Source organism: Centroberyx affinis, unplaced genomic scaffold (genome assembly GCF_046629955.1).
Source record: "Centroberyx affinis isolate AG114_WGS23_722 - 3 ecotype Tasmania unplaced genomic scaffold, CSIRO-AGI_Caff_v1 ptg000399l_1, whole genome shotgun sequence".
Classification (NCBI taxonomy): Eukaryota; Metazoa; Chordata; class Actinopteri; order Beryciformes; family Berycidae; genus Centroberyx; species Centroberyx affinis.
The window spans coordinates 302,638-327,789 of record NW_027279067.1 but is presented as its reverse complement, the minus strand read 5'-3'; the positions used below and the strand labels follow the sequence as shown (position 1 = coordinate 327,789).

At 41.0% G+C, this 25,152-nt stretch overlaps 1 protein-coding gene across 2 annotated transcripts in view; it reads right to left on the bottom strand.

Annotated features, from left to right (window-relative positions):
- nars2 (asparaginyl-tRNA synthetase 2, mitochondrial) overlaps positions 1-9,751 on the bottom strand; it is a 46,449-nt gene extending 36,698 nt beyond the window's left edge. Inside the window, exons 1-14 of one of the 2 annotated variants that reach the window (XM_071516354.1) lie at positions 9,454-9,751; positions 8,621-8,730; positions 8,395-8,515; positions 8,124-8,264; positions 7,966-8,046; positions 7,763-7,857; positions 7,398-7,530; positions 6,732-6,830; positions 6,574-6,611; positions 6,389-6,455; positions 6,074-6,211; positions 5,835-5,932; positions 4,788-4,814; positions 4,349-4,688 (exon numbers count right to left, since the gene is read on the bottom strand). In XM_071516354.1, the coding sequence (XP_071372455.1) occupies positions 4,544-4,688; positions 4,788-4,814; positions 5,835-5,932; positions 6,074-6,211; positions 6,389-6,455; positions 6,574-6,611; positions 6,732-6,830; positions 7,398-7,530; positions 7,763-7,857; positions 7,966-8,046; positions 8,124-8,264; positions 8,395-8,515; positions 8,621-8,730; positions 9,454-9,615 (1,455 nt within the window). In that variant the 5' untranslated portion in view covers positions 9,616-9,751 and the 3' untranslated portion in view covers positions 4,349-4,543. Of the gene's footprint in view, positions 1-3,194; positions 3,262-4,348; positions 4,689-4,787; positions 4,815-5,834; positions 5,933-6,073; positions 6,212-6,388; positions 6,456-6,573; positions 6,612-6,731; positions 6,831-7,397; positions 7,531-7,762; positions 7,858-7,965; positions 8,047-8,123; positions 8,265-8,394; positions 8,516-8,620; positions 8,731-9,453 lie in introns of those variants that run through there. The other variant, XM_071516353.1, reaches the window with a different exon arrangement.
- Between the last annotated feature and the right edge of the window lie 15,401 nt (positions 9,752-25,152).

Genomic DNA, 25,152 nt, shown 5'->3' with positions numbered 1-25,152 from the left:
TCAAAGCAGGAACTGGGAGGCGTTCTGAGTTGACCTCCGAGGGCAAGGACTTCCCAAAGCCCCTCTGCAAAACAACAGCAGACCCGGCAGCTGACACTGGGACCGAGGCTGCTGCTCCGACTGCCTTGAAAACACACCGACCGCCCCCACTTCTCTTCCTCTCTGCTCTGCTCTGCCATCCAGGAGGGCACAGAGTAAAGCCCTTTGAAAATGGCACTAGGAGAAAGCAGAGGCAGCAACTATCACCTTGCCGATATGATCTGTCTGGAATGTGGCAATGCTTTTACTGTATGTGAACAGACATGTTTGTGATGTCAGATGCAACAACGGACAGAGGTGGGTGGCTTTTGCCAACAGCAACTTGATCCCAACCAGAGAACAGGAATTAAATTGTTTACAATAAGATACGTTGCGTGCGTGATTCATACGCTAAATATATGAATCATGTTTGAGTATGATTCATGCAGGTGACAGCAGTACTCATATGCATATGTCAACATTGGGAGTCACACAAAAGTGGTTAAATTTGAATGACAATTGTCAGGTTTGGAAAAGGAGTAAGGGCTTCCCTTTATTATGAGTTGAGAGGGAAGAAATTTCAACAAATATAGTAAATTTCAACTAACAGGCAGTTGGACTTGGATATGTATCTATTATGTTTGCCTTTCCCTCTTCAAGTAAAGAATGAACGGCCGAAGAGCAGCCACAGATGAAAGATGCTTTGGAGGTTAACGCAGCATACATGACAAAGCATGCTGTCTGACCACGGACTGATGAGTAAAATAGCCTCAGCAGAACTGTGCATGAGGCACTGGGTATGCGCTGGATTAGTCAGTTGTTTTCATGTTCCTTCTGCTTATTCTGGACAGTGTTCAACAAAAGCAACCAGGCCCCTCCCACCTGCCCTTAAAACACTGCCCACCTCTGCTGCCTGAGAAGAGATAATCAAACTCCAAGTGATTCATTTAGCAGCTCCGTGACACAAAGCCCGATTGTTTTCCTTGTTCGGATGCAGTGTGTGAAAAGCGGCTACACATCTCCGCGGAGCCACTGTCACATGTTCGGGGACCCAGAAAGTTTATGTTGATCATGTGTTTGTGCAGCAAGCGAGCTGACACGCTGTTGTAGAATCAGTGAGTCACTAATGTGAGTGAGGAGCATTTGTAAACAATTACAAAAGTTTAACCAGGACTTGTCATGCTTGTTACTCAGCATACACATGTTGTCTCCTGTTTTCAGCAGTTGCGTCCAGACTTCAACTGCCACTAGTGTTTTGCTCCCTGTCTTTGCATATGATTTGCATGCCAGACCTGTGGTGGCGGTACCAGTTTTTACTCATGATTACATAACGCTGCACTACAGTACATTAGAAATGCGTGGTTATGATACACATTTTTTCACAGAACCTTTACAGAAGTTCACAGCGTTTCCCAGGAGGCTTTGCTGAATTACAATGACCAGTCATCTCAACAAGCATGAACTACTGATTAACAAACACAGACCTTGTCTGGCTCAGGGAGGAATTCACAGTAGCAAGGGGTCGAATATGTTGACAGGGTCAGTGCTGTTAAGGATTAATACACCTTTCCATCGTTCCATATAATCTCCTGAGAGTAGGAGCTGTTATAGTAGGAACTGTTGGAGTAGATAAATGTCAATTAGTGCTACAGTAGGAGCTGCGTGTCAATTACAACTCCGAAACAATACATTCCTTCACCAAAACAACACCTCTTCAGATGACGAAGTTCAATGCAATATGATAACCAATCTCATCCCAAACTTGTCACCATGTTCCTTGAGCAAGACAAACACCTTCCTGCTGGAATGTCTGAGAGTGAGCAGTATAGCTTAAAATATCCCTCTACATTAGGATGTCAACAATGTCAGATGACAGCAATACTGGAGAGTAAATGGCCTTGATTGTCCGTAGCCTGCCGCTCTCAGGGTTAAAGTGGAAGGAATTTCAGATGGACAGATTATTGCGTTCACAAGTCTGCCTGTTCTGGACACTCCATCTCATGACACTGTTTTCTGGCTAAAGCTGTGTGTGTGTGTGTGTGGCTGTTGATAGGTTATTGGTCAGGGTGAGAAGTAGGGTGAGAAGTAGGGTGAGAAGGGCTGAGAGGCTGTTCCCTGCTCTCTTGCCTGAGGAAGGCCATTATGTTAGCTCCGTTATGCCTTGTGAGGCTTTTTTTTTTTTTTTTTGCTGTTTATACAGTACTGCTATGAACCAAGCAAGTTTTTTCCTCTGTACCGTTGCAGCTGCTGTTCCATACTGACCATGGTGGTCTCTGTGTAAACATTAGCCAGCTTTAAGTGGAAGACAATGAGGAAATGACAGAGGTGGTGGTGGTGGGGGGTGCATTTGAAGACATTCAAGGATGGATTTCCAGATGAAACAGAGAGATGACATCATGGCAAAGTCAGCTAGTAGGAACATGGAGAGGCCTGGTAATGCAACACCATACATAAACAGTGGACAGCTGTATTTATGGGACATTGTCTCATGGTTCTATCTGCCTCCATAAATCCTATTATCTGATTTAGTTAACAGCCATTCTCCTGCCCAGCACCTAGCAAGAGACGAGCGGCTTTGGCACATAAAGCCTCATCAAGGCGCTCAAGTGCTGTGCAGATATCACTATTGTTGTGACATTAGTAGGCTTGGCCACGATGAACAGTGGTAATATCATCGCTCGATTAGACATTACCTCATCATGATCGGATGAAGCCTAATGCCAGTTTTTCTGTCTGAAAGCTATTTAGTGGAAATTATAGACAGCTGTCCAGTATTAGGGAACAGAAGGTTTACCTCCATGCTGTCATAGCACCCCACACTGGGCTGCCCCCCCAATGCAAAATCTGGTTACATTCATATATTCCATACATTTCTACATGTTGTTTCCTGGTGGAGACTGTTTATCAGTCTGGAGAATATGAATAATAGTGCTGCTTCCTGTATGACATGACACTGACAATGAGAATAGAGGTCCAGATGGCAGTGGGATGCACCTGCTGCAATTGGACCTCAAATATCCCCAATCTGAGTTTCACACCACTTGTCTAACATGCTGAGGAACAGAACACAAAGGGGAGCAATTTAACAGAGAAAAGAGAAATGACAGAAATTCGGTTATTCCTGCACCAGCCAAACAAATAAAGAAAGCAACTATGCCAAAGTGTCATTTACTTACATATCTTCTCAGTTTCTTCTCCGGCGGCGACTTTCTCAGCCAGCCTTGGAAGATGATTTCTCCGCCGCTCATGTTTTATCAGTGTCTCCTGCTTCTTGTTGCTCTACAACAACTCCTTCTTCTATCACTAGTACATGACGGGTCCTGAAGGGCTGCCTGTTCAAAGTGCTGTCGGCGTTTGGCACTCAGTGGTGCAGTCCGCTCCCCCCATCTGATAAAAGCAGAGCAAGTCTTGGTAGGAGGTGTTGTTGGTCGCTCCCGGTGCCACTGCGCGCAACACCCGGCGCACAAAAGCCCAGTTGGGAGAAAAAAAGCGCAACTCGACTAACCCTAACCCGCGGGGAAACTCAACTGATGCAGGGTGAGGAAGTATCGTAGGTTGTCTGCAGTTTGTTTTCCCAGTTCATACCACGCCCACCCAGCCAAGAGGGATGGGCTGCGCGCACACACACACACACACACACACACACATACACACACACAGGGATGATCAGGCTGGGAGCACAGCTTGCCACAAAGTAGCCTCAAGATCCCACACAAAGTTAGAGTAATGGCGGCATTTAATGATTTGTCACAGGCTATGTAAAGATTAATGTGTAAATTTGACAGTACGCCAACAACATGCGGTGTCTGTGCAGGAATCCGCACGGAAACGGGATGGTGAAAGTCATTCTACTTCATTTCAAATGCGGAAACGCATCTGATGCCAAATTCTTTATCCAAACGCATGCTGCAGAAATGCCACGCCAAACGCCGCAGATATCATATCCGACCAAAGAGTAAGCTCTTAATTTGGGTTTTTGTGTGTTTTCAAGAAAGGATAAGCAAACTGACAGCGAGTTAATTGTCGCTAATGTTGACAGAACAAACAGAGATTTCACGATTTCACAGTTGTGAGATGGGAAAACGCACCATCTTGTGGAAACTTGACACAAGTCTACTTATGTAGACGTTTTAAAACTTAAATCTCTGAAGACTGAAAACCGAACATAGTATATAAATGTTGAATAAATAAATCAGGAGACATAATTTTAAACAACTAAACGTTTATCTGGGAAATATCAAAATAAATAGTTGATGAATGAATAATGGAGACATGATAATTAAAATGTATAGACAACTGATGAAAGATTCATAGTGGATTCAATTTTTGCCAAGGAGAAAATAATCTCAAATACCAGTGATCATTGTTGTCATGTTATAGATGAAAAGACATTCAAAATAGATGATATCATTTAAACATCAATCTTGACAAAAATGTTGAATATCATATTTATTTCAAGTTTATCAGACAGAAAGAACAAATTATATTAATGGCTTTAAAAAACTATTAAGCGCCCAGTGTGTTTTCACAGAAGACAAGAATGAGAAAATCTAGGGAAAGGAATTACATCTTTTATGTTGTCAACCCCCAGAATGCATTGCAAATACCGCTCAAATCCCATTCCGAAGCCACCGTGAGGGACGGAGCCAAAACGCCTCAAATCCAAATACCTGCAATTAAAAAAAAAATCCAGTGTCATAAGACCTCTGCTGGTGTTATCAGAACTGCTGTATTAAAATGTTGTCAATGTAAATATAAAATGTTTTTACCAGCCATAGGTGTCCTCTAATCCGGCCCTGGAAAAGTGTAATGATTGATGTCAGAGCTATAGCATAACTACTCAAATGGTTATCAAGATTTTAATACTAAACTCAAGATCTGCGATAAATCCTCTCTAGCATCATTTTTCATGTATTCTCTGTGCATGTGCAGCTGACAGACTAACAGACTCTGCAGACTTTGCTCTGCAGCTAACAGACTGAGAGCCAAGAGGTCACAAAGTAAAATAAGGTGCTGTGCATATTAGGGTTAAACCGATATCTTGGTTTGCCAATACATCAGGCCGATATTGGCTTTTTATTAAATATCAGATATCAGCCAGTCAAGTCCACTGTCGAAATGATGGAGGGTCCTCGTCTTACTAACAGTCTGTAAAACCTGCAATGAAATTTGACTTTCTTTGCACATTTTATGTATTAATTTCAGTGTTAAACTGTGTTTTTATAATAAAATAAGTTTGCACATGTGACAATTTCAGTTATGGGTGCTGGGAGAAAAAAAAAAATAACATAAGTATATAAGGCTCCCGCACACCATCTACTTGCAAATCACAATTTATTGGACGTTTCGGTCATAGACCTTCTTCAAGCGTCAAACGGTCTATGACCGAAACGTCCAATAAATTGTGATTTGCAAGTAGATGATGTGCGGGAGCCTTATATACTTAAATTGTGTTTTTATCAATTAGTTCTTCATTTGAAGGCAAATGTATCCCAGAGTTTCCCCTACCATTGAATAGGTGGAGGGAGTCACTCTGCCTTAAGGAGCTGCTAACTCACCTAAATGAATTTCATTAGTCTGGATTTCAATGGAGAGTTTTAGTGTCCCATGATGGTCTAAATGGTATTTCAGAGGCTTTTCCACCCTGACGAGGACAAAACTCTGAGGGGAAACACCGAATACTTGTAATTTCTGGCATGAAAATGGAAAATTTTAAAGAGATTGAGCGGCTATCGGGAGCTTCAGTCTAAAAATACTGGTATCGGCCTTGAAAAACCCATATCGGTGGAACCCTGGTGTGTATGTGCTCTTCTTACTGTGCCAGCCGAGCCCTCAGCAGGTCCGGCCTCTCCTCCCTCAGCGAGCCCCCACAGAGCTCTCCGACTCCTGGCACGAGGAGGTCCACCGCAGCTGCCTGCACACAAACGACAGGCGCGAGCCAGTCAGCTCGGATATGCAAATCCTCGCAATAACCCGGCTGGCGTTTACCAGGAAGAAACTGAGCGGTTAAATCATTGATCCACTCTGCATTTTTAACCGTATCACTGTGCCTTACTGTATGCTTAGGACGGTCCTGGTTGTCTCTTGCATAAAAAGGCTTCAGGTCGTAGGGATAATCAGTGACAAAGACTGGAATGCTGCCACAATGTTTCACCAGGTGCTTCTCATGCTCTGTTTGAAGATCACAACCCCACTGAAAGAAAAAGAGGAGCTAACATCAACATAAATCTGAGACAAAGGTTATCTCAAGTGGGGGGATACTGTGGTATACAGTAACTGGAGCGCTGGAGAATGATAGTGTTAATGGCAAACACACAGTAGAGTCGGATATCGCGTCTGCTCTATCAAGGAGAAAATAAAATCAACTTACATGTGTTGGAAAGGCAAATTTCTGAGAGCTGCGGTTCAGGATGTCTATCGCCTCACTGTAGGTAATCCTAAAGGCAGATTGAGGTGATATCATTATATAATAATAATAATACCTTTATTTATTTAATTCATTCAAGGTCTTTGGATGATTCATTTTGTGTCATTTTTGTAACGATGGACACTTACACACTGAATTTCCTCTTCAGCATAGCATCCACGTTGTCCTTAGAAAACGCAGATGAATGAGGACAAAATACAGGAATTGGAGATGATAATAAAGTCGGATGCAGTCATAGCTGGTTGGAATCAGTAGCCGAGTTAAATGAGCGTCCTCTAGAACTCACCCTGTGTCCAGGAGTCACGTGCCGGTGAAATAAATCCACATCCTCCGCACAGTGAGCCAAGACATGCTCTGTAGCAGACCTGAACATGTCCTCCATGACCTAGGGAGGGGGGCCAGTTTAGTAGTTAAAGTCCACATTGAAATTGAAAAGACTTAAGCATTTTTAGCTCATTCTAACAATCATACCATACACATATTTGACAATTTAAAAAAAAGAAAGACAAATTTTATTTAATTGTATTTTCATATAAAAATCTCATTACTTTTACTTCCTGGAAAATGGAAAATCTTTAGTAGTGACTTCATTGTGTACCATGAGGCGTAAAAAAAAACTGTTTCTCTCCCTATCTGATATCCAATTGGTTTACACTTTTGAATGCTCCCTCCCTGCATTATGTCACGCCTCAATACCCTGTTTCATTGTGACTTTAATGCTGCATCAGGCTCCAAATGGCAGCCAGGGGCAACTGTTTGAAAATGTTGAACTTCCAATACCCAGAAATCATGTAACGTGAGCCCCAGTTTGTGATTCAGGCAGATAAGGTAAATACATAAAAATCATACATAGTGCAGCTTTAAGTGCACAAAACGGAACTGCCTCATAGAATAAACGCAGTAGGATGACTGATACTGTGGAGTAACATTGAGCTTGAGCACAATGACACACCTTGGTGAGATCCTCTAAGGACTGAGTGAAGGAGACCTCAGCCTCCACCATGTAAAACTCAGCCAGGTGGCGCCTGCTTTGGGAGTTCTCCGCACGGAAAGTTGGCCCAAATGTGTAAACTCCAGAAAAAGCCCTGCAAGAGTTTGACAAACAGGACAGAATGAGAAATGTAGTGTGTGTGTGTGTGTGTGTGTGTGTGTGTGTGAGAGAGTGTGGTACATGTGTCTGTCTCTTACACTTCTCTCTGTCTCTTTCTTTTGCCATTTCTTACTCTATTAATAGAACACAAGTGTAGAATGCTGTAAGTGAAGTCTAAACATTTGCAGATGATCGCTTGGAAGATAAATGAATTCACTTTATCTCACCCTGACATCACCTCCAGATGCAGCTGACCAGACACGGTCAGGAAGGCCGGGACAGAGAAAAAGTTGCCATCTTCCTCCTTGTCCTGGCCAGATGGCTATGGGAACGGCAGAGGTCACATTTGTAAGGTTTTACAGTTGGACAAAAATAATAAATTAATTTTATGTTAATTTTCAGAACAATTATCACATCTGTAGATACTTGCCTCCACCTGAAACAGCTCCCCCGCCCCTTCGCAGTCATTTGACGTGATCACTGGAGTGTGAATCTGCACAAAGTCATTTTCCTGCAAAAAAAATAAATGAGGAAATGAATGAGTCTTGCTCTGGATTCTGCAAAACTCTCCTCCATCGATGGTCTCACCTTGAAATATGACTGGATCGCCGCAGTAGCCTCACTTCGTATCCTCAACAGGGAGCTAAAGACATTTGTTCTACATCTCAGATGGGGAAGCTGGCGAATGTACTCAAGGCCATGTCTCTCTTTGATTTTGAAGGGAAAATCCTTAAACAAGAAGAGAAATTACACCTTAACAACTATGGCATAATCAAGCTATCACACAGGTTTGATTCAGAGCCACTACAGTGAGTCAGTAAGATGTGCATGGGATGTTTGAAGAGACTGCTTTACTCACCACAGGGTTACATTCCCCAACTACATGGATTTGGTCTGCCTGAAGTTCAACTGGCTGTTTTCGGTTTGGACTTTCCTTAAGGCTACCTGTGACTTCAACAGCACTCCCAAACGTGAGCAACCTGGATAAACAAAAGTAAACGTATTTTAAGACATATGCAAACTCCATGCCTAACACACTATATTAAGGATTAACTACAGGGGAGAATAAGATAATTAGGCCTCACGGATCATTCAGGTCTGAACTGGCGACGATCTGCAAGGACTGCAGGGAGCTGCCATCATTCACATGGAGGAAGAGGTTTTCCTTCTGAGGTCTGACAGAGCGAACCCAGCCCTGCAGTGGAAAATACATTAAATTACATTAGCTGATCATTTTGGGGTCACAGAAATATTTGGTTTCATCTATTCTCAGGACACCAGGCCATTGCACTCTTTCCTATTGGTTGATTGTAATGTTGGTAAAATAATTGAACTCATTCTGCTACTGCATTCATTGCAAGTCATTCTTGATAAAGGTATCAGTTCAATGCCTAAGAAGTAAATGTAAAATACACAGTAAGTTAGCGGTTTTGGGGGCAGCTTGTTAAGCAAAGTGAGAAAAATAAAGTATAGCAAGTGCTGACCTGGTTCATTATAAGATGCTAATAGGGATTCAGGTAAAATATACAGTAAACTAACTGTTTTGAATAGCCCTCTTGGGGGAATTTGTTAAATAACTTCTCAAAAATAAAGTACAGTAAGCCCTGGTTCATTATAAGATGCTAGTATGGATTCAGGTAAAATATAAGCTAGTCAACTGTTTTGAAATAGCTCTCTTGGGGTTATTTGTTAAACAAATTCTCAAAAATAAAGTACCTGGTTCAATATAAGATGCTAGTAGGAATTCAGGTAAAACATAAGATTTTCAGCTGTTTTGGAATACCCTCTTGGGGCAATTTGTTAAACAAAATCTCAAAAATAAAGTACAGTACAGTAAGTGTAGCCTTGGTTCAATACAAGACGATGGGTAGGTTGGTCAGTAGTTACCATTAAATATCCAGTGACAAAGAAGCTGTACCTGTACTTTGATATTTGCTCCCAATTCACCACCCGAAAGTGCTTCGGATACTCTCAGTTTTGTTGGTGTCTTCTTGCAGTAATGTCGAATACTTAACAATATTCCTCGAGATACTGAGACGTTTGGTGCAAGAACAAACATTTTAGCTGCAGCTTGAAACATCGTGAGACATCTGAGCCGCTAAACCGTTAAAAGCCCGATATGTTGCAACGATTTAACGGTAGTAATAATAACATATTTAATAGTATTTTTTCTGATATCTCAGTTCTTTGCCTGGAGAAGTGACTTTCACGTTGTGTCACTCTGCCTGCTATTCATGACAGGAAGACTTCCTGTTTAGGTCTTTCACCATTGGTCCAATTCAGTCACGCGGATTCTGACCAGCCAATCAGATTTCGGTTTCTCACTGAAGCGCATTTAATGCACTAGGGAGCTGTAGTTTTCTGGGGGGGGGGGGGAAAAGGCTTATCTACAAGGAAATCAGAGATGCAGAATCACAAAACTATGATCTATTATTTAGCACATTTATTTTGAGAATATTTAATCAGGACAATGAATACAAAAGAACTGCCAAGGAAAGAAATGTATGCAGACAATGCTTGTGATAGTCATCATTTGCTAAATCTGTATTAACATCTTATTAAATCAACTGTGCTGTATGAAAGAGGGAGGAAGAAACACATTTTGCTACAAGCAGATTACTTACTGAGCTCTTATTTTATACCTAATAACTGAATGCAATTGTGAATACAGTACATAACAGGAAATATATATGTGTATAACGAATTCCTGTTATCTGCTTAGCAACACGCATTTGTTAGTAGAAGATTGTAATGTCACAGTCACTCTCCATCAGTTGATTTGAAAACAACTTGTTCCCTATCTTGTAATCTGATTTCGAAGGGAAGTGGTGTTTCTTCTTGTAGAGAAAGAAAGGTGTAACATGTTTCCTTAATGTGAAACCGCTCCTCAAGACCATGGCATCTCTGGCCCTACTGTCAGCCAAGCTTTCATGCAAAATGCAGTCAAACAAAGCCACTTCCATACAGGGGGGAGAAATATGAAAGATATTTTTAACAGTAAAGACAAACACAATTCTGGGGGGGATTCAGTAGGAGCAAACAGAGAATCATAAGCAGATGAAAAGTCTGTTTGATCTTGCGTGATACATCCCGCTTCTGTGTGAGACCCATTTGTGCAAAAAACCCAGTTATTTCAATACCCACAACAACACTAGGTGTGTATTCGCACCATGTGCTGGTGGGGTAAATCAGATCACGCCAACGATGTAATAAGATGCCAAAGACGATTCTTCACCTGGTGTTGGCTGTCAGCTGTGGAGGTCCTGGTCACACAGAGAGCCTGGTGTCTCCCCCTCCGGCTGCTGATGACACATCATCATTAAAATGAATAGGATGCACTTGAAAAGTCACTGGGGTCGTTGCTATTAATTACCTCCAGCACGGATGCAGCAATTATGCACATGGTCTCATCTTAATGGGGAGCAGAACAATCATATTTTCTGACCCAGTGACAGGGAGTGTGCAGTGTACTACAGATTTGTTGTGGTTGTGTGTGTGTATGTTGTATATGTTTCAATATCAGAAGAGCAAAGCTGAAATGTAGTGACAATCTGAGCCATTTTGGCCACTAGTCATGATACTATAGGGAGGGGAAGCTATCTTAAAGTCACAATGAAACCGCATTTTGAGATCAGCTTGCTTCCTTAATGTGATGTATTTCCTGTTGAAACAGGATGCTGGGGCAGGACACAATGTGGCGAGGGAGCATTCAAAAGTTCAAACCAATGGAATATCAGTTGAAAGGCAGTTTGATTTGATGGGAGGGGCGGGAGTGTTCAGAAGTTTGTGATGGTTTTATTGGTTGGAATTTTTATGTCTTATCCTGATGTCTGTTTTCCAGGAAGTAGAAGTAATTAATTTTGGATGTAAAAATACAATGAAATACAATTTTTGACTTTTTGTTTTTGGCTTAAATTGTCAAACAAGTGTATGGTATGATAGTTAGAATAAGATAAAAAGGAGAAAAAGTTTTTATTTCAGTGTGACTTTGCCTCTTGACAAATTGACAAAGATTTGACAAAGATTTACAAAACAACTGAACAAAAAAGTAATTAAGTTATTCAGGAAAATCTTAATGAAACATGTAATGCATTTCAGCATATAATGTCCAAACAATTAATCTGATCTATTATAATGATAATGTGACATGATATGCTGATGAATTCTGCACCCTCTCTTCTCTCTCCCTCTTCCCTCTTCAGTGTCATGTGCAATGCCTCCCTCCACCACCAGGTAGTGCTGTAGCTCTATGACACTTCCCAATCCTCCTTCAAATCTTCACCTAGATTTATTCATTTACCCCCGAGTTGCCTCCAATATATTATTCATTTGCAGCTCCAAGGTCTACTGAAATGGAAACAAGCTGGCATTGTTATGTTCTCTCTGCACTTCTATCAAGTATAATGCAAAGGACCTGCTGGCTTTCATTGGTAGTGGATAGACCTGCACAACAGTGAATTCAGGTTGCATCCAGGAACTGTTTTCTACGCATCAATAGCAACAACAAGGTTGAGGTAGCCAACATTCGGCTCTGACTTGATTTGTAATTTTCCCTTTTTTCAGGCCTGACACATTCCATCATAACTTGCATGTGGGAGAGGTGCTTGATCGTGTGTCGCATGTATTTATATTCATATTTCCACAGACACTCATCCTCCCACGTAAACCACAAGGAGAAATATGCATGAAACAGAGAGACAACTCTCTCTACTCCAACGTCACGCTCCTTGGTCTGTATGATAATCCTTGCATGTCCAGGTAAAAGCCACCCAAAGCAAAACATTATCTTCTGTTTGCCCTCGTATAATGAGTTAAGAGGAGGAGTCAAATGGCACTTCTAATGAGAGACACATAGCTCTATTCTTGGAGCCTCTACAGGTAGAGGAGTTGTTTGGCAGTGGCCTGACATCCTTATTTGGGCTTAACAACTTGTTAAAATCAATACACGATTAGTCAGCAAAACAAAGGATCTTGCTGTAAAAGCTGGGATCTCAGGAGGACTAACTGAACTCCATGCTTAGAGGGCAAGTGCATCCTGTGCTCTCAGCATCCCCCCCCCCCCCTCCCCCCTCCACCGACTGCCCCGCAGTATCGACAACACCTCCCACCCCTTCCACGAGCCTTCATCAATTCGTCCAAATATTCTGCATTCTCACATGGAGGGGTGCATTGATTTTATGCAACATGGCTCGTTAAGTGCTGATTAGACCGTTATAGTGATGTGATTTCAGGGAATGGGTTTGGGTGACAAGCAGCCAATCACAAATCCGAGGGAACTAACAACCCCTACTGAAATAGATTTGGGCTGCTGCACTGCTCCACCTATGACTCTCAAAGATAAGTATGACAATTACTACCAGAATACAGCGTGTGCGTCAGCAAAAAGGTAATGGACTGGCTATAAAAGTCCCCAGCTTAGAGAATCTATCCATTAACCATGTCCAAGACACTCACTGTTTGGGAATGATGATGTTAAGCCATCACAAGGTAATCAGTTTCACATATCTGTGAAATCAAATGAGCACAAGTGTGTTTGTGGAACGAGCAGAGGGCATGCCGAAAAGCCACGTGAAAGGCATACTGTGATCAAAAGGGGGTTTGGAAACTGCTACATGTCCAGTTTTTTAATGCTTGACATAGCGTCTTAGACAAGAAATATCCTACGCATGTATATTTAATCAAAAAGGTCAGAGTGCTGAAGTAACTGGTGTTGTACCCCCGCAGCAGTTCAAAAGATGGACATTATCTCTAAAATATCAATAGCTATCACTTTTATCTAAAATGAGCACTTGGTCTTACACCTAGAGCTTTTAGAAGTGAGCATATTGTGATTATAAAGTCTTCTGTGAAGTTAGGAAAAAGAACTACTTGTACTGCTGAAATTGCCATCGCTAATTGAATGATGTGTTTAACTAGACAGGTTCCTCTGGAGCTGAGTAGGATCTTCATTGTCACCTCAACATGTAGATAATTCACTCTTTGGTTGAGCGTTGGTGAAAAACAACAACTGAGTTAAATCTGTGATTACACCATTGTTCCCACACTATGGCATGTCAAGTAATTGTTTCTGGTTGGCTGATTTACTCCCATATTTTCTTGAAGACTTTGTTGTACTTACTCATGTAGTGCAGCCCCTCAAGTCAATATCGAGCATGTAAACATATATATATATATAAATTCTAGAAAGCAACAAAGCAACATTCCTGCAGCAGTGATGGTAGTGGTGGTGATTATTTGTTTATTATGACTCCATCAAGTCGACATATGGTTTTATTAAAGCCAACGTGAGATCAAAATAAGAATTATAAAACACTGTCAGCGTTATGAGATTTCTTTATTCCTCAATTTGGCAGTCGTAGGAAATCACCCCACATACTGAGGAAACAAAGAGTCGAACTGATTAAAGAGAATTTACACAGAATTACAATAGGTTTTCAATTGCAAGGAAGGACATTCAGTTTTTTGAGCACACAAGATTTGTTTTGAAAACCACTTGAATGACGCCTTAAAAATGTCGCCCAGAATAAATACTATAAATACTGTACATCCTGCTAACATATCATTTCCCAGAACAAAGCCATTAGACACATTTACAATATTACAACTTCAACCTTAAAAATGTCATATCAGTTTGCCAGTCAAACATTTTGGATGTCACCTTTTCTGTTTCTTTCACGGGAAGGTAGTCAAAGACAAGACTCTCCTGAGATGGCTAAAAATAGTCCAGAAAAAATAGAAAAGCGCAGAGGTAATATCAAACCGTTGTACCTCACCATATAGCATTATTTTTATCCGCGCACACACACACATAGGTCACGACCAAATGAAACAATTCATCCTTATCCGCACTTTGCACTGCATGCTGCGGTGTCACTTGTCAGGTCTGGATCTAGGAGGATGCAATGTGGACTTTGCTTCATTTCCCCAGGTTCTTTCGTTTAACTTCCAATTAGGAAACAACTCCCTTATCCTCATTTACAGGATCATTTACGCAAGTGATTTTAAACGTTAACTCTAAATTATGGTGCTGGAATTAAATGGGTCACCCTAGATACAACTAGAATTTGTTTTGTTGAGGGCTAGAGTATCAGTATGATACTTATTCACTCTTTGGTTCATATTTTTGCCTGATCCTTCTATGGTAGAGAGGTGTTACAGCCACACTAAATGTCTATATACAAAACATATTATAGACGCAGAAATGGTATTTGTCCAGGCCTGTCAGCCTTTTGAGGTCTGCAATACCATGGAGATGACTTGCCAATTTCAAAAAATCCATTGATCTCTTGATAATTCACTCTGCAAAACTTCCCCCAGTCATACGTATATTACCAGACAGGTTTTTAAAAGGAGTGGAGAAGCAGAAATTTGCCAAGGGATTTGGATGATCTGTAGCTCTGTCTCCAGATTGTACAACCGTTTAAGACCAGTTTTACCTGGCTTAAAACTGGTGTCAACTGCTGTGGAGTTTCAGAAAGTTTTACATATCTGCCCAAAACTTGGCAAAACAACACCAAATACATATATACAAGCATAGGCATTTCCAGGGCAGACACAATGCAATCTACATTACTTATCTATCATTTATCATTGTTGTCATGTAAAAACCTTCTAACTCCAACTCAAGGATTACATTGTCTTCTATGTGTTGAGAAAATTCTACCATCCTTGGTTTATAAAATCCTGTTAAACCCCACTAGATAAACTAAAAAAAATCAAGATAGTCAAGTTAAAAACAAGGTTGGTTTTCTTAGTTCGGAAAAGCATTTTGGTGATACAAGGTTTTTGCCCAACAGCAACGTGAGTTGGATACAACCAAGTGTTCTTTTACAAGGTCCCCCTGTAAAATGGTAGAAAAAATGAACTAAAAGCAAACTACAGATGAGCATTTAGAAGCTGTTATTTGCTATTTACCTCCCCCTGCTGAAGCAGACAAGATCTGATGATAAGTGAATGATAAGTGGTTTCATCCATGTTACAAAAACATTACTGAAGAGGAGATAAAAAAAAAGAAATTTTTTAGCCTTGCCACACAAGGTAATTGGAACTGGAAACTGCCACACATCCAGTTCTTGAGTGTTTGACATTGTCTCATAGATAGGCAAGAATACCCGGCACATGTATATTTAATCAAAAGGGTCAGAGTGCTGGAGTAACTGGTGTTGCAGCCCTGCAGCGGTTAGGGTTCAGTGGCTTTGTCAAGGGCAATTCGAAAAAGTTAAAAAATGTAGGCTACTACTGGATCACAGCCACCCTGCAGTTTCCTGCTCACAGCTGGAAAACACCAATCTGTCCTTTTTGCGTGTTGGTGGTTTTTGGTCAGCGTACTTACTTTCAACTGCTGGTGACTCCATGGTGATACTGGCAATTAAGTAAAAAGAAGATATGGGAGCGCTACTGGTGGGTTCTGTAGTGCAACAGGGTCCTCTTTGGTCTATGGGCAAAAAACTGATAAAAAACATGAAGTAAAGACCAAGACAACTCCTGTTTAAAGTATCAAATGGCAAAAAAAACTTTATTATATCACAGAAGCATTACAAAAACACCATCATGTTTCAGCCACAGGGCCTTCTTCAGGGTGTTTTTTGTTTGTTTGTTTGTTTGTTTTGACACCTTGAAGAAAGCCCTATGGCCGAAACATGTTGGTGTTTTTTAATACTTTTATGATGTAATAAGGTTTTTTTTTTGCCTTTTGATACTTTAAAAAGGAGTTGCCATGGTCTTTACTTCATGTTTTTTATATATTACATTAGATTAAATTAGAAATTGGTATCCTCTCCCTTTGTTTCCATACAAAGGCGAGAATTCCCTACAGTAGATGTTACCAACTGCCAACTCAGCAGACGTCCAACCATAAATCTATGACTAATTGCTTTAGTTTATCAAGACACACCAACTACCCACTAATTAGCCTTACAATAAATTGCAGTGTCTTGTGTTTCCATGTGGGCTTTTGAGTTACACTCACTCACAGCATCAATTTGAAAATGTGTGTATTCAACCAGAGTATGCTCTATTTTTCAATATGGTTTTGGAAACAAAGCCCTGTGCCCATCTGCTGTTGTTTTGGCGTTGTTAATTATAGAACGCTCACAGCCTGAACTATCCCTTTAAAAATACAGGGTCATCTCTGGAGAAAGGTTCCCATCAACAGGTACATACGGTATTCGTTTAAAATATGAACAGATCCATGCACTCAGTTACACTAGGAGAAGACATGATTAAAAAAACAACAGTATTTTCAAAGTTTTCCCCGTTGCTAAAGCGCAACACTGTCCTCCAACTGCAGCTTATTTATTCATGCAGTCAATTCCCATTCAAACGCCTGGCTTGTACAGCAAGAGAGAGACTGAAATATCATCATTTTTTTATTTGATGAAACGTAACACATGCAATGTAACCTGGGACTTGGGAGCAGCTCTACTCCTGACATTTTACGTCATGATGAGAGGAGCTGCAGAGTGGTGCGTTCAGTAAGCACTGTTCTCCGGTCGCTCTCTTTTGGCAGCAAATTAAATTTTTGAAATTGTTCTTTTTTCCATTTGTTCATTTATTCTGTTAGTTAGTTCATCAGTCACGAGGAGAAGCAAAAAGCAAAAACAATTGTGGTTGCAGTCCATTCTTGAAAGTGGCTGTCTCTCTACCATGTGGGATTTTTAATGCAGATTTGATTATTTTTGACAGGCACTTTTTTTTCGTTGCAGTGGCACATCACTTATCAAAACTGAGAGGCGTCCTGATTTTCTTTTCCATGCCTTAACTGGAGCCAGGAATCAGTGGTTGCTTCATGGAAAGATAAATATAGTGTTCTCCGTGTTTGCTAGCACAGGATAGCAGCCACAGTGAGGAAAGTGGTTAAAGCTGAGCAGTGTGCATTTCAGTTATAATCAAATTCTGCTCCACTGCACGCACATGTAGCCTACTGGTCTGAGTGTTTTTTTTGCCAATAAACAATGAATTTGCACATGTACCAACAACAGTGTATAAAAACCTCCACATGAGCCAGGAGCGATCAGAGGAGTCTGAGTCATCTAATAAAGGGTTTGTGTGTGTGTGTGCGTGTGTGTGTGTGTTTGAGTCCCCAAATATGCACATGTATGTTTTTGTCAGTGTGTGTGTGTGTGTGTGTGTGTGTGTGTGTTAGTGTTTCTTTGTCTCCTGGTTACGCATCTAAATGATGTACGCCACGCTACAGTAGCATTCAGGCTTTGCCAAAAAGGGACTCTTTCAAACAGGACCTGACTATGAACACCTGAGGTTAAAAACATTTCCCCTGAAAGGAATAGTCACCGTGATTTCATGCCCTGATGGTGGCGGGGTGTGTGTGTGTTTGGGTGGGGGTTGGGGGGGTGAGGGGGGGGTGGAGTGTGTGTGTGTGTGTGGGGGAAAAAGAAAAAAAGAAAACCAGTTTCTCAGTGAAATGTGCTAAAAATTTCACCACAACTTTAAAGCATTTGGACTGGCAGGCTTATTTGTATGGGTAAATGAATGAGAGGCCAGGCGTGTCACAATCCAAATGCATGATGTGGAAATAAATTCCCCAAGGCTGATCTACATAATAGTATTCGTAATGGGCCCGAAAGTTCTGTAACCAAAATAATTCTGTCATACTGACTGCGGGCTTTATGTTTAAAACTGAAAACACACACAGCAGATCGCTCCAGAGAAGACAAGACAAGGGAAACAGACTCGGTCCTCGTCTGACTCATGTAGGCACAGCTTTCTCCAAGTCTTTTTGAGTGTAAGACAATATCAAGCATGGAGTAAATCTAATAACCACCTACTATATCTAGCAATTTCTTGAGCAGGTATTGACAACACAGCAATTTTTATTTTGTTCTTCTGTATTTTGATTACAGTGATGTCGATGTGGATATTGGTTGACTGCACAAACACGATCATGCAATCCATTTCAGGCACTGGGTAATGGGAAATTTCTGGGCCAAGGTTCTCCACAAGTAACGGCAGTGCTAACTTCAGATTCTTGGTATTGACAAATGTGTGATGCTTTAATTATGAATTAGTAGAACATGTGTGTGTTACACTACTGGCCAAGCAGTTTGAAAATGGCAGTCAGATCGACAAGGCGGCACCTGTCAGACCCAGGATAGACAGGAGGTTGAGTCTGCCAATGTGCCTATAGCAATAAGAATGTGCCTATAGCAATATGACTGTGCCTATGGCAATACGAATGTGCCGATGGCAACCAGCGCTTTTGGGATTTGACCCCTACACCAAAGCTGACTGACTCAAAACGGTGAATCAGCTGTCGCACTGAGCGTGCACAAACAAACTGTTCCTAACTGGAGCTTACCAACGGTTTGTAGCCCACAGTCGGATCAATGTGTTTTAGCCTAAAGGCTTAAATCACCTCAGATGGCCAGCACATGAAGCACGTTCTGACTAACAAAATAGCATCCACACCAGGAGCACCAAATCCTATGAATCATACAAAGAAAAAACTCAAAATACATTTTTGGACAAGGGAGTTAGGGCCAGCAATGCCCAAAACACAGGAAAAATGACAACCATCATTTCAACTTCTTTTCATCAATTTAAACTTTCAACCTGAAGGAAGCTGACAAATTTTAAGAAAATGCAACCTTTTCTAGTGCTTTATGTATTTTTAATACTGCCTGCTGCTAAATACTTTGCAGCAGCTCAAGCCTATTAAATATGCATGTGCCTTGTTTCAACCCTGACAACAGAGTGTCTCTACAGAGGCCAAATCTTACCTTTATGGTTGCTCTTTGCCTGAGTCTATAATTAATGGCAACTCTCTTTCATCACAGGGTTTCATACGATGGAAAGAGCTAGCTCTCTAGATGTTTTTAATGTCCAGTTGTGTATCATAAACACTGCAGGGGAATTTTCATTCCAATGAGTTTGAAATTTAATTAAAACCATTTTAGTGATATTACAGTACGCTTCTTTCCAAATCTTTCCTATCCATCACAGTTGTCATGCTAATTTTTAGGATGGGCGCTGACTGGTCATTTTCATTTGCTGGCAAGCTTCATTGTCTCTGCTGAATTCAAAGTTTGGATCAAACTTTTTGTGCAATAGTTAAGACATTGTCTTCCAATTAGGAACAGTGGAAGCCTGAATGATCATGATAGGCCAGACAGCATTTATCTTTGATTGCTAATGTCATAGACAGCAATCGATAACACCTATTTTTTCATGGACATAAAGTGCAACTCTCAGCCTGATAAGCTGTCCCAAGACGTTAAGCATTAGCTGCCCTTTCAGTCAAGCCAAGACAGGAGTTGTTTTGAGTTTTCCGGCAACAGCGGGGTCTGATCCTTTGCCATGGACAGATTTGACCTTAGGGATAATTAGCCTAATAAAAGCATTAGATATGCTGTCAATATGATTTGCATAATGTGCAAAGGCAGTTTCATTCCTGAATGCAAGCAGTGTCCAAGTGACTTAAAAATGCTGCAGTGACATTTCTCTGGGTCCTTTGTTCACACCTGTCAGGGGAAATGTGACGGGAGAGGGCGGCTGCAGCTGCGGCTCCTGCCTCCAGTGAGTCCAGCAAGACCACCGGCACCCTGCTGGGTCCGACCGGGCACTCAGCCCTGCTCAGGTCCGTATCACACACACACACACACACACACACACACACACACACACACACACACACACACACACACACACAGACAGCAAGTACAGCATGTACTTATTATGTAAAAGTAAGAAAAGAATTTCACCTTGTGCTGATAGGATTAATTTCTTACAGCATCATTTCCCCCATAATCCACGGAGATCAGAGTTAGACTACAAATTGGATTGTCATATATCTCAATTGCACAAGCTGGGCTAACCAAGGAGAAAATACAAAAAAAATACTCAGGTAATAATACAATTTTTCTATTTTACTATTTTCTCACCAAAGTTGTTTTATGTGGAAAGGCAAGACTTTTCAAAGACATACAAATCAAATAAAAGTCTTAACAATTTGTATTCTTGTAAGAGCCATTGCAAAAGCCACAACCCTCTGGTAGCCTTACTGTGTGAATTGGCAAGAAGGATTACTTCTGGTAAGATACTACAAAATGTGGGATTTGTGAGGCTAGCTTTGATGCACCTCCATTTCACAGATTATTGACTATCTTAGGCTATGTGAATCTCACTGAAAATGACTTCAAAAGTGAAAACCACATGAGTTCAAGGCCTAAGTCAGTTTCATGTTTTTCTAGCAGAGAGGTCAAAACCATTAGCGTATGTTGCCCGGTAATGAGTTAGTACAGGTTGTCTCATGGGGCCCTTATATTGTTAAGTCTCATTTTTGGAGGATAACGCCTCACACATTACCAGACTGCGGTATTGTGCTGTTTAAGCTATGGGTCTACTGTCTGTTTTCCATTTCCCCCTCACAGGTCAGTCCTAACAGAAGTAACGCTGGCCTTTGTATGACCCTGGGAAATATGACACTTTGGAAAACATCACCTCTGTTTCATTTCCAAAGGCGCTACTTTATAGCGTGCTTCTGTAGCCGCTGTGTTTTGTCATCTGGTGGGCGTCCAAATGAGACCCAAACCTTGAGGAATACTCACCCTCTCTTAACTGTGGCCAGTTGGTTTACCATTGCTTGCCTCATTAGCTTTTATGATTTGCCTGCCATTTGCATAACTGGTAGAGAGGGGATTGTGGACCTGAATGATTAAAGACAGAATGTGAAGCTCTCCTATCCATTCAGGCATGTGGTGTTATCTGGCTGTGGGGCAGATGTGGACCCTCGCGCCGACCAGTTATTTTATGGCTGTTGGGAAAACTTGAACAAGTGTGGCCAATTTGAGACGCTCAGAATACTTTCACAACTGCCGAACACTGTGCCTAGGTGGTGTTTTTTGTCAACAACATTGCTGATCTATAGAGAAATAAATGCAGGTGACTGACTGTCATGTAGCAGTACCTGCGATTGACTGACAGAAGAAAAGAGAGACAGCAGGTGTTTCATTTTAACAGTTATTTTCAGACTAGATACACAACTCAATGAGGGAATGGATGGCTGGGCCTCAGCAGGAATCAACCTTTCGCTGATTTTAACGGCGAGTACCTTTGCCAGTGTTTGTCCAACACTCGGGCACAGACTGTTCAAATTATCACTCAGAGGAAACAGATGGAGTGTGAAAGCAATGTGAAGATATCCATCTGCACCAGAATCAGCATAGGTTATGGGAAACAGTTCATGCTTAGATTTCAGTGCGAGAGAAAGTTTCTCCTTTAAGCCTATCATATTTCTGAAATAATGCAAGAGCAAGATTTTCCCCATTCCTTTCACATAAATCTCTGGAAGGGAGTGGTCAAATTTGAATCTAATGGTGGGACATTAAATTAATGTAGGATAAAAGAAAAGTCTCAATTAGGGCCACTGCGTCCGCCATAAACGGTGTAGCTGTCAAACCCCGACTGACCTCTAAGACCAAATCCCGCTAGCCTGAAAAAAAAAAAAAAGAATAATTGCATGAGACTGCACTTCTTTGAAATGCTCTGTCTTCTATGGAAAGTTTTTTCCTTTAATTCTGGACAGTACGTCTGATTCATTTCAAGTGAATGTCTTTTGTGTACCTGTTAAAAAGAGCTGCTGCTACACCAACAACAGAAGGTAATACACATATACAAATGAGGCACTGTAACAACTAAAGGAGCAACTGGGCTTGAAACAGTGGCCACAGTACTGGCATCATTGGAAACATTTTGTATGTTATGGAAAGTGCATTAGGACTGGAGATTATTTGTGGGCATCAAGATTTGCTGCTTCAATCAATAAAAGATGCAATAAGAAAGATTGTTACTGCCCCATAGTACCAACTGGCATTATCAGATTTGTGGGGGTCTCAACAATTCTTTCGTGAGGTCCAGAGATTTCTGGCTTTCAAAACTCACTTCCTGGCCCTTACTCCGTTTTGGGACAAAAGCTACTAGCCCATTGGACTCTCCCATTGCTACGAGCGAACCATCAGCATCGCTAGACAGTTTGTTCTCAAGCCAAAAAAGCAAATGACAGAACACCATTAGTGTTTTAGATCGTCATATATTATCTTTCACAAGACGTTTCTGATAGATCTCTGCTCTATAGAGGTAACCTATCCATCTATTGTGAAAATGTGACTTTATTATTTGCGTCAATTACAGGCTGCTGTAAGCTGTCCCAGAGAACTGTCGATGTTGCAAATCCTTTCTCATAGAAGTCAATAAAAGTCATAGATTACTTAAAGGGGTCAGAAACATTAAAACATGTTTTTTGAGATGTTAACTGATATGTGATATGTGTAACTAGGCATTACCTCCACAGATAAGTGCATATGTTGAATATATATATATATATTGATAGGTGAGAGGGAGTGAAACTGGTACCATCACCCTTTATTGCCCTTTTCATAAGATTTAATTGGAATTATCAATTAGATATAAAACTGAAATGACAGCTTTCATTAACAGAGTGCATTACATTTTTTAAATTACATCTGGAAAAGGGGTTGAGCTAGCAAGTTATTCAACACCTGCTGTTATGATTCTAACAGAAGACTAGGACTCTTCAGGCCAAAGGACATTTTGCCTCCCTGCAGCAGAATTCATCCTGCATATCTGCTAGCAGGACTTTCTGTTCCCTGCAAAGAAATCTTCTTCACCCGGGGCGTGGGGCTCGAGGCTCAGCCTGTCTCAAGGAAGATGAGAGCCACAGATTTCAAAGTTGCTTTGCAAAAGCTCCAGCAGTCAAACTTCACCTAAAGCAAACAGCGGGGTGCGATCGCTTCCGATGATGCTTGTCAGTCACACAGAGAAATCAGCAGCGCAAATTAATGCAATGTGGAAAAACAAGCGACAGAGTGCTGCCTACTTAAGTAAAACAGGCCATCACGCTTTCGCCTGGGTGCCGCGCTCGGCTCTGCCTGCAGTGAGTGTAAATGTCCCAGGCTCCCATGCCGCCACCACACACTGGCAGCTAACTCCCAAGCCTCCCTGCCTGCTAACAGGATTAGCCCCCGAGCTCTGCTTGTTCCAACAAAGTTATCAAGTTTAAAAACACTGGTCTCCTGGTGCCTTTTGGATCATCAAAGGTTTTGTCCTCAACTTTGACAGGTCAATTAATAAAGTCTTGCACAGCATCACTTGAGGCTTATTTATCTTTTGGCAGTTAAATACATTCACTGTAAAGAAGCATTTATTAATAGTCCATATTTTAAGTTCATTCCATGTGAGGAGGTGATATATTCTGTATAATGGCACATGGTGCATTATTACATTATCACATTGCATAAAGTTACCCCCATAAAAGTCCTATGAAATGTAGGCTATTGTAGGGTGGAAATTAAAGTATGTAGAATAAACAGGTGATGTACATAAACAATAAAACATGATTGTAGTTTCTAAGCAATCAAGTGTGATGCTGAAGAATAGGAATATAAGAGTATATATGAGTGGATTATTCATATCTCAACTGCAGAAAATGATGTAGGTGTGATGATGAGCACATTCTATATTCAACAAAACACATAAAAAGTAAACACAAAATATTCCCTTTATTTTTTTTCTACCTAAAGACTACACAGGGTCACTGATGTAGCTCTAAGAGGTATCTACATTTGCATTTTATTTACAGCTTATTTTGATGTCTTCATATTTACATGGTCAAAGAGAAGCGCTAAAAACACAGTGTTGAGAACAAACCAAAACTCAAAATGAGTCCAAAACTTTAGAAAAAGATACAGTCTTATGACGCAACAGTTCTCAGTGCAATATTCCACAATGCAAATATCCTTCATTCATATTATGTTGAACATCCATATTTTTTGGAAACATGTCACCGTATCAACCAACAGCAGAAAAATAACTGTGTACTGTTATGCTTAACCTTTGTACAGATTGAGAGACTCAATCATGCTCCCACTCCCCCCCCCCCCCCACCCCCACCCCATACACACACACACACAAGTTCACGTGTTTGATGGAAAAATGTTGATAAGAAAGTCAAGAGTGTGCAGTGGCTTGGCATAGTTTAAAAAGTATCAGAAGTCAAACCAATGAAACCTCTTCCAAAATGGTTACGACTCCTTTTTTCGAGTTGTGTTTTTCCAGATAATGACATTTTCATACGAGCTGAAGTAAAGTGTCCTTTGAAGTCTCCGTTAAGGAGGACATGGACGTATGGGAGCTGGAATATCTGAATGCACCAACAGTAATTATGTCCACAAGGGTTATTTCCAAGGTTGCCGTGTATGTACGACCTTTAGTCTGTAAACTGGAACTAGCACACCTGCAGGTCTAATGCATTTCTGCCAGCCATGGGACCAAGTGGAGCCTTATTCTGGAGAATGAGAGCACTTTAGATGCTGAACCCCGGGCAGCCCTTAGGGCAAAGGCAATTCGTTTTTTTCAACTCGCCCACAATACAATGCTAAGCCCATCCATCTCAGCAACCAGCATGTTAATGTAGTGTATGTTCCAGTGACCAGATGGATCCTTTTTTCAACCATCTTTGTATTCTCACTTTTAACATGTTTTTTCATCCCAAGCATTGTTTGATTGTAAATTGTGGTGAGGAATACTGAGAAAAGTACATTGATAAAATAAACACTGCCATTCATATGCAATTGAGACTGCCGTA